General features: G+C 32.1%; 1 protein-coding gene across 3 annotated transcripts; it reads right to left on the bottom strand.

The window, feature by feature from the left end:
- Positions 1-1022: 1022 nt before the first annotated feature.
- Positions 1023-6671, bottom strand: LOC105768136 (auxin response factor 4). 3 transcript variants are annotated; one of them, XM_012587891.2, is made up of 12 exons: positions 5756-6662; positions 5593-5649; positions 4754-4936; positions 4586-4670; positions 4414-4504; positions 4065-4229; positions 3548-3667; positions 3361-3436; positions 2606-2768; positions 1781-2514; positions 1508-1698; positions 1023-1334 (listed from the first exon to the last, which is right to left on the bottom strand). In XM_012587891.2, the coding sequence occupies exons 1-12, from the start codon at positions 6119-6121 to the stop codon at positions 1130-1132; spliced, it is 2436 nt and encodes an 811-aa protein (XP_012443345.1). In that variant the 5' UTR covers positions 6122-6662; the 3' UTR covers positions 1023-1129. The 3 variants fall into 3 exon arrangements, with proteins under 3 accessions (XP_012443345.1, XP_052487586.1, XP_012443348.1); XM_052631626.1 differs by lacking the exon at positions 5593-5649; XM_012587894.2 differs by lacking the exon at positions 1023-1334 and having other exon boundaries at positions 1514-1698; positions 1801-2514; positions 5756-6671.
- Between the last annotated feature and the right edge of the window lie 3897 nt (positions 6672-10568).

The raw sequence follows: 10568 nt of genomic DNA, 5'->3' as shown, positions 1-10568 counted from the left end.
ATCAATGTTCAAACTTTTTGATGTTGTAAAACTATATAACATATGGATTATGATGTAGAATTTCATTTTCATCTAACATTTTCTTAATATAAGTTAATTATGTTTATGCAGAATATAATTCTCAAGTTATATTATGATTTTAGTAAATTCATATAAGAACATATTATTAAGAATTATATGAAATTATATATCATTATTAAATTATATTTAATATTAATTATTTTAAATTATATAAATTCATATAAGAAAATTTATTATCAAAATTTTATGAAATTATATATCATTATTAAATTATATTTAATATTAATTATTTTAAATTATATAAATTCATATAAGAAAATTTATTATCAAGAATTTTATGAAATTATATATTATTATTAAATTATATTTAATAATAATTATTTTAAATTATACAAATTCATATAAGAAAATTTATTAGTTATAATTATTTTAAATTTTATTAAATCATATATTTTAATTAAATTATATTTAATAATAATTATGTTAAAATATGATTAAATTATTTATTACTGATATTAATAATCTTATTAAAATTTAATAACGATAACAATAATTATTTATCTAAACAAATTTCTGCTAAGGGTATTCTAGTCATTTTAGTTTTTTCCCTTATGCTATTACACCTCCATCCCATTCAACCAAACACAAGAATACTATTACGCCTCTATTCCATTACATTCAACTAAACAATTGATTTGCTATTACGCCTCTATTTCATTACGCCTCTATTCCATTACAACGAAGCGAACCAAACGTGCTATAAAAGTATTTTCAAGTTATTTTACAAGTTAAAACCAGCTTGAAAATGTATGATATATAAATAAGTTTTTGCTTGAAGATAATATAAATACGACATAACAACGTAAGTGAGAAGCACATCAACTTGATATGCAAGTAGATTATCTCCAAATTTCTGGCATTCTGAAATGACCCTTGAGTGACAATGCACGATTGAATTTTGGTGGCAGACATTGTTGATGAGTAGTAAAACACCACATTCATTTGTCAAACACCATAAGGCCAAAGAGCCCACTTTTTAGCTTTCAATAATCATATGTTAATTCGATTACACCAAATACTTGATACATAGTTTAAGGATTCAATAACACTAGAAGCAAACACTGATCTTCATACCCCTCATTACAGTGGGAGAGGAATCTGGCTGCCCCACCGAGGACGACTTTGATGCTTCCATTATCACTGCTGCTTCTTCCAAACAGCTTTGAGTCTCATCACTACCCATTCCTACGGTCATCTTCTCCACTTCTTCTCCTGTGTATATATGGATCTTGGATACCACATCACAAAATTCACTGCAAACAGCAAGTCAAACTCATCATAGGCAACATATTTTTCACACAGCACAAGCCCAGTAATAATTTCTATGTGCATTTGAAACTTTGTAAACATGTTTCCCTCCTGCATGATAAACGCTATCATGCAACAAACTTGATAGTTGATAGCAGCGAGGGAGAGTGAGACTTACTGCCACGGGTCGTCTCCAACTACCATTACATCATTGTCCCTGTCAGTGTACAAAACCCGCCACCCTTTATCAGGATCATTTAAAAGACCTTCCATACCGAAAAGATGTTCTAGTTCAGTCATCAAGTCTTTATATCCATAAAGTCTTGAGAGATCAATGGCTCTTCCAACCAAGCTGCCTTGCTTGTGAACCTGTAGTCAGTCATGTTACAGTATCAGTAGGACAGAAGTAGGAAACAGAGTTAAAATTCAACTTCGGCCGTAACATACTTACCTTTGTACAACTCCGCTTACCAGAATTTTGTGAGTTCAGAGTAGGTGATTCCGCAGTCAAGGAGAATCCAAAGAGTTTACATCCAGCCACATTTCCTTTGTAGCACTCATTCTGTTGGTTCCTCAATTTTTTTCCAAAACCGGGACTAGGGATATTCTCCATTGGCTTATGGTCATTCGGAGGGTTTGGTTTCCTGATGTCGTCCACACTAACCCCCGGCTTAATTGAGGAAGCATTGAACAAAACATTGCCCCTTGGAAGTTTAGATGCGTAAGAAAACATTTTTGGTTCCTGGCCAGCTTTGTAAAACTCATTATAAGGAAAATACATATTTCGAAGTCCTTCTGGATAGCAGTTGGTGTTGGGTGCTTGATTCATGTTGAAAGAATTGCAACCATGATTGGTTTTTGCCCAAACACCAAGGTTGAGATCAGCCTTGTGTGTGAGGGACCTCAATGAGCAAATTTCTTGACCTTGCAAGACCTTCGGAAACCGATTAGTTTCCGCAAAGCCTGTGTAAGAGGAGGAGTGAGCCCTCATAAAATCACTAATGTTACTCTTTCCAATTCCTGTCGATGCAAGACTTTGATGTGCCATAGATTGCATCTCGGAATTGAGGGGATGGTTCACTGTACCACATCCATATACGGGTGATATGAAACCTACATTTTCTTGACCTTGCAAGACCTTAGAGGATCTTGTCGATTCCTCAAAGTCCAAATATCCAACCCCTCCTGAAGAAAAGAACATTTTATGGACACATACATTTATCAAGTTTAGTTTTAAAAATCAACAATAATACGATTCTAGTGGAAAGATTTGTACCAGTGATAGGGGTGTCAAGTGCAGCAGTCTGCAGACCTGTCCGCAGTTTCTTTAACCTGAATGGAGATGGAATACTTAAGGGTGGGGGAAAAACAGGAGGATCAATTTCCCAAGGTGAAACTCTCTCTTGGTGATCACTTGCGATATCATCATCCCACCTAACCTGTTAGATGTCATACTCAAGCGTGTGATACAAGATCCTCTCAATAATATTTTTGCACATGTATATATTAAAAGTAAAGGCTTCAATGTCTGATGATATAGATATCCTGAAATGAACTCAAGTAAGAGAAGTTGGATATTAAAAAGAGGTTTTTGCTATGACAGGTAAAGGAACTCTCAGCATGAAGCTACTAAGTTATATTTTATTGAACAATTAGTTGACTTAGGGCACCTTCCTAGTTGTTTTGTTTCATCAACCATTTTTCATTTCATTCGGAAAAATAGTTTATCACCATTCATCATGTGATGCACAAAAGTTTATATATATATGTAAAGTATCTTGATGAAAAATAACATGCATATTAACTTGCCTAGTTGTGAAAGCTATGTCACTAGGACTCAGCTGTGTTGAACACAGGGTAAATATGGGTATGTTGAATATTTTTTCCAAGATTTCCATGTATTTGGAGAGCCCTTGGAGGAATATCTCTATTCCCATGTTTGGATATGTGTCGGAGCAATGTGTGACTACACGAGTTAAACTACACAGCTAAAAAAGCAATAGTTACATGAGCTCAATATTAGGGGCTCACCATTACGCATCTCCACTTTGAGTTAGGCCATTTATAAGGATCTGAGTCCCCTATTCCTGTCACTACACCATTACACCTATAAAAGAGTAGCACTATATTATATTCTCGAAATAAAACCATTAAAAAGGAAAAGAAACAAAGAAAGCAATTGATCTTTGTCATGATTTGCGGTTTGATTAAACAAGACCTTCTCTCCGGCAAATCATCCATTTCAAATTTCATTCTGAATCTTGCCCCAGTGCACATTGGATTTGTGATGCTTTTAATATACTTTTGGAAGGGTATGACGAACTCGGCATGACTGGCCCTGCATTACAGCAATTTGAACAAACATACCATTTCATTTCACATCAAATGCATAACACTCGGAATTTTAAATAGGCTAACAAGCTCTGCAACACAACAACTTAATTACATTCCAACATTCAGAATGCTCCTTGAATGCAACTTCCAAGAGCTACTTATAATCTAAAGTCTAACATTAAGAGATGCTTTGCAATCAGTTTGAAAATGACCTTCATATTTTCAAATGAAACATTTACTTACTGTAAAGACCATTTGCATTAACATTTATAAACTAATAAAGAATCCTATTAAGTCTTGATTTTGTTAGGTGAATTTACTTTTTTTTTTTTTTGGTTTACATCACTTACCAGCTTATTTCTTTTCTTTATTTTTTTGGCTAAATACCAGCCGATACGTACCTTGGACAGTAGCAGACTTGAAACACTCTTTTGGTGGATAATGCATTAGACACTGCAGAAAGAACCTTTGGATATGAATTATGTTTCGCAATAACTGAATCTGGAAGACCAGTTCTTGGTCGAACGGCTCTTCTAATTCCCAACCTCAGCTCCCCATCTTCGCCCCTACAATGTGGAGATCAATGAATAACTAGGCCATGGGAAGACATAGGTGCACTAAAAACTCCCATGTCAATATATATTATGATTCTCAAGTAGGATAGAATATTCCAGTTTATGATCAATTTCTAATTGCAAATATGAAGTTGTGCTCTCCAAAAATTTGTATATTGGTAAAAGCTATACACACCTCAGAAAGAGCACTGCATCCCCAGCAATAAGATTCTTTTGACTCACAAAAACACTCCAGCCGGTAGTAAGGAGATGTCGCCTCGGTTGACCTACACATAATAAACATTAAGCTCTTATCACTGGTTCTTTCTAAACACTATCAGAAATGCCAAACTCTCTACTAAGGTTACCCCTAAATATATGGCGAAACCTCCACTCAACTCCATGGAGGTCTTTAGCAACAAGCTCCTGTGAGGGCCTTGTCTGTTTATAATCCTGAAATCAAGGCAAACACCATTATGTCTACAAGAGCGAGGTTCATGGTGAATATTACATCGAGGATTTATAAGTATAAAAACCAGCCGAGGAAAACAGTCTTCAGCAGCTCTACGAGGAGCAGAGAACCCTCCATGGATGCTAGTGTCAGAAGCTGTTAGTGTCTTGCAAAACATGTGAGAGGTTGGCTTCGAAGGCGACCCATCGGCATGCTCATCCGCCCCTACCTCATCCAGCTGCTTGCTCCCCAAATTATGCCCTCCCAACTGATGAACATTTTCAAAATAGTTATAAGTACGTCAATTAATTATTAATGAAGCGTTATAATATAACTATTCTTACTATGAATTACCTCACTTGTTTCCTAAAAGTTATATCACTTAATAAAAGAGTCATAATTATTCATTTATTTGATAGACCTAAATTTTTTTCAAACTTTTATTATTTTTAAATTTTTTTATAAAAATTATTGTAGAAATTCTGGCTATGCTCCACTTAATGCTCAGTTTACTGTTTGTGTTAGTGCAAAATATCTTTATTATATCCTCGAAATTTATTTACCAAAAACTTTTTTACACACCAAAATATAATCTTTTGCACCCCAAACCAAAATATAAATGAATTGAATAAAACTTAAAAAAACAACATTGATCTTATAAATTGATTTTTTATCCCACGCAAAAACAGAAAATCCCAAACTGGAAATCACCAGCCTCGTAATAGGAAAACTAGTGTATGGAGACAGGAATTCATTCATTCATTCATTCATTAAAGTCACTAAATTCTAAACAGTTGCACTGTGAAACTCCCATTTCCTCATAAAAATAATACCAAAGAAATCACAGATTTTTATACAAGTATATTCTAAACCAATGTAAAGGACTCAATCAGGTATGGTTTAAGTTAAGAATTATAATAATACCTCCGGTTGAGGAAGTAAAGTGACTTGCGTATAGACCTCATCATTCTCCTTATTGGCCTTAACGATAGAAAACAAAAGGAGACTTCAAATGAATCAATCAATCTTTAGGAGAAAGCTAACTTATGGTACAAGTCAATTTAAAAAGAAAAATTGAATTAGTTACCAGAAGCTGGACATTCATCACTTTGCAAAAGATTTGGGGAGGAAGATCAAAGGTGTCCAAGGGAGAGAAAGGAAAAGCAAGGGCAAGTTGTTCCAAGTGACCTTGAGGGAAGTATACAACCACATTTCCCTTCTTTGGAAGTGATGTGAGAGGACCAGCACAAGCATGCCAAAGCTCCAAGTCAATGGAAGATGAACAAGGAGGTGAACCTGAGTTTGAAGAACATGAAGAAGAAGAAGAAGAAGATGATGATGACGACGACGACGACGACAAACAGTAAACGCAAGCACTAGCTTTTTCACAGCTCCCATTGCAAAGTACAGTCTTCTCCACCTCGTTTACTGCATGGTTCAGATCAATTTCCATGAACACCCCCCAAGTTTTACTTTATTTTTTCTTCTCCACAGTGCAAGTTCAACCGAATTACCAACTGCCTCCACCAAACGGAATAATAACAGGAAAATTTACGAAAAAAAAAACTAGAATGAGAGTAAAGGGTACCCAAGAAAGCTGAATAACTAGAGGAAAAAAAACTAGGAAATGAAGTCAAAATCATTGGGAAGAAAATTGTGATATTCCTTTTAAGGGGTACCCACAAAGCTATAAGATGAAGAATAGAAAAAGAACAAGACAGTCATGTTTTTGAAAATGGAGGGACAGAGAAGAAAGAAGAAAAGGCTATGTGAAATAAGAAGAAGAAGAAGGAATTGAAAGCATAATTCCTCCCTCCCATTAGCAGGTAGTGAGAAGGGGGAGCAGCACAGCAAACATAGACAATTGCTTATAGTAGTAAGCACAGCAAAGAAAAGGCAATATGGGGTAGTGACTTTTGGCTTTTGGACTTGACAAGAAGATATCCAATGAAAAGAGAAGGGAAAATGTGTTTAGTGGAGGGGTTAACAAATAAAATATCTATCTATATTCCTCAATGTATGAGAATCTGTAAAATCCAAGGAAAAGAAATATCTGTTTAGGCGGATAGAGGGGATGATTCTTAATAACCTGTCTAGTAGTTATCATTCCTTCTTCCTACATTTAACCCTTCTTTTTAATTCTATATTTTCAATCACAAAATTTAAAAATTGTTAAGTATATTTATCATTAATTCAAAATCTCCTTTCAAAATATCAACACATTAATACTAACTTGAGATACAATATTTTTACGTTTTTATTTTGTTTAAAAATAAAATACATTCATAAATTTAATTTTTGAATTTTATAAATATTTTAAATTATAAATTTACGTATAATTAATTTATATGTATGTGATGTTGAAACTAGGTTAACAAAATACACATAAGAATACATATAGAAAATCCAAGACAATACAGCGACTGGTTTTGTTAATAAAAAAAAGTGTAAACTTCAAATTTTCAAGTTGTTTTAAGAAAATATATAAGTGGTAGATTTTAGGTTGTGACGATAATGAAATCATTAGATATTTAAAATATTTTTAAAATAATGCTAAACTCACCCTTAATGTTGAAGCAACTTATTTATTTTAGGACAAATGATCACCGTAATATAGTATCTCTCTACACCGTTTAAGGTGTAGATGCATTTAAATATCTAAATCCAATTTATTTATTATATATTTTTATTTGTGAATAGTTTGGATTTGATTTTTTTTTATGAAAAAAAGTGTGAGACTAAAAATATTTAAATATGTAAAGTTGATATTAAAGTTGTTTCTCATACAAGCTAGAATTGAGGGGGGGGTATTAAAAATATATGAAACCCACAGTGATGAGGGCTGAAGCTAAGCCCGAATAAATAGAAAGAAAGGAGAAGCTGGAAGAGGAAAGAAACATGGGACCAAAGGAGGAGCTTTTGGCAGCAACTATCGTGGGCGTGTTGTTAGTTGTTAGGGCTCAGTGAGTCAGTCAGACAGACTGCAACTGCTGCTCCTTCACTTTTTTTGTTTTTGGGATTAATCTCTAGTCTTATCATCTATCTTTGTTTTTTTCAATCCTGTCTTCTTATTTTCCCCACTACATTCTTCAGCGCGTCACCTTGTTTTCTCGGAAAAGGTTAAGATTTGGAATAGGCACATATCCTTTTTTTAGAATGTTATGATGTATTTTATTTTAAATTAATTTTTAAACTGTTACCATTTTGATTCATCAAATTGTAAATTATTTTTAAAATTTTATTGTTTTCTTTAAAAGGGATTACATAAGTCCTAACGACCATGCGAAGGTATATTAATGAAAGCGGATTCTGGCATAAAAGAATCTTATAGGGTTTTTTTCTCATAATAATAAAATTGAGTGGAAAAGAAGAAGAAAAAGTAAAATGCACGCGAGAAAGGATGGAGGAAGTGAGAGTGATGGCATCGCATAGCCTGCGCCTTTGGCGCTGCTTCATGGCCCCCACCACTGTCCACTCGCTCGCCTACATTTTTCCTACCCAATCCATCCTTCTATTCCCACTTTATTTACCAATTTATCTCATGTTTTTTAATCAATTATAATCCGCCCTTTCTCTATAAAAGTCATATGCTATATTAATATTTTGTTATAACAAAAAAAATTTAATCGACTTTTTATATTTTATTCAATATTTTATATCAAAATTTTCACTTATAATTTATAATAATAAGGAAGTATATTATTTTAGTTTTATTTTAATATTTACATTTCTCTATGGTTTAATACACTAATATCTATAATTAGTAACAAAATTATAACTATATTTAACATATTAAAACAACTAAAATATACGTCACTATATTATTTCTATTAATTTTACACTTTAATATTTATATATAAAATATTACATTATATGTGTAAGTTTGTCTTCTTTTTTATTGATCTTGTTTTATAACAATAATATTTGTATAAGAGTTTATAATGTATTATTTTGTTAGAGTTTAATGTTGTATAAATGTTTTTCTTTAATTTTTAAAAATTAAGTGTAGCATTTAATCTTATGTTGTTAGTTAAAAGAGTAAGCAATTTCACATTTTCTAATAACAAGTTGCAATTGAATTATGAGTCCATATATACTCATATTTTACATTCCATAAAAATAAGGAAAATGAGACTTAGAGTCTATAAAAGACATATTTTATAAATTTTATTTTCACAGAAGTGGCACTAGAAAATATTCTAAAGAAATTATTGTATAGAAAAAGCTTCCAATTGTAAAATCGGCTAGTCTCGTGATTTTTTTAGTAATTTATTCCTTTGGTTTCTTAAATATATAAAAGAAATTGAATGCAATATGATTACATGATAAGAACTAAAAATAAAAATAAAATAAAATGTGGTGAAAGATGATGTGGAATCCCTAATCCTTTTAGACTTCGATGAACGTCAAGTTTTTGTGTCTCCTCTCTTTTAATTGAGTTTATCACCGGCAACGAAGCACCATGCTTAAATTCTTCATGAGGGTTGTTTTGATTTTTTTTCTTTTTCTTTTTGAGATTTTATATTTATGTTTCCTAAAAAGTGAAGTTTATCATGTGAAAGAGATTATATAAGAAAATAAGAGGAGGAAAAAAAAACGACGAAATTTGTTGGGTTGAATATGATGAGAGTAATTAATTGATTTTTATTAAAGCTTCAATTAAAGGTGTTTTGGATTATTTAATCACAAGTCCTTAGTTATTTTGAAAATAAAAATTTTTGACAAAATGACACCGGACATTATTTAAGTGGCTAATAGGTTAAAAACTAACACAATTAAAGGGAGGTATCATATTGATAGATAAAACTAAAAGTTTAAATTGAACAAATTAAGAGAAGTATAAAATAATTCAAATATAAATATATAAAATATAACATGAATATGAATGCATTAATCAGAAATACAATTTTAAAACGAAGAGAAGTGAAATCATGATTTTTGATTTCATATTACCATATGTCAATTTCACACTCGGAACCCAATGAGTTGCTTACAATGACTTTACAAATCCCATGCACTATTGTTTGTCGCACGTAATTGCTTCCACATACGCCAAATTTGTGTGTCGAAACTAGATGCCTTCTATTTACCCTTCGCTTTCAATTCGAAAATGGTGCACGTCTCATTTTACATGCAAACCCCATCAACTTTAACATTCCTTTTTTATATTTCATAAAATTTTTATACTTGACATTTTTCATGACAAAAATTACGATAGGAAGAGAGCAAGATTCATTAAAATCGGGAAGGCCTAATCACTACCCCAAACGAAAGAAGAAGAAAAATCTCAGATTCACAAGAAACGACAATAAGAGGGAAACTCTTTGTCAAAGTTGGAGGCCTAAAACATGTAAATATTTCACATCTATATACAGTAATATTATGTTTTATGTTTAAATACAATGGATCGTGCTATTTTTTTATTTTATTTTTTATAAAATGTGTCAAAAACATAAACTTTAAAAAGGTAAAAGAGTGGAAATATGGCCAAAATATCTAAAATGTGTCGTTTAGTTCAATTATTAATGGGTTGAAGTAATAATTGGGCCGAAGTGGGCACCAATATTTTCTCTCTGCCCCCAAATCGTTTTGTTGTAAACCACTCCAAGCCCAATTCAATGGACCCACATGTTTTCCATTATTTAATCAAAATTTTTATATCATAAAATAAATATTTTATTTCTAAATTAATGAGATTTTTAAAAAATATATTACATACAATTTATCAAAGTTTTTTTTTAAAATAACTGAGGAAACAAGCTGATATGATCCAAGCCAATGAACTTCAGTTCAGGCCAGGTTTTTTCTTTCTTTCTTTTATGAACCAAGCCAAATGGGCCTCTACTTTGTTTTTTGCTTTTTCTGTCTCTGTCTCATCTGTATGGTCGCTGTCTCAACAT

Source organism: Gossypium raimondii, chromosome 5, assembly GCF_025698545.1.
Source record: "Gossypium raimondii isolate GPD5lz chromosome 5, ASM2569854v1, whole genome shotgun sequence".
NCBI classification, from domain to species: Eukaryota; Viridiplantae; Streptophyta; class Magnoliopsida; order Malvales; family Malvaceae; genus Gossypium; species Gossypium raimondii.
The sequence above is the reverse complement of the archived record's forward strand: the minus strand, read 5'-3'. Positions and strand labels throughout refer to the sequence as shown.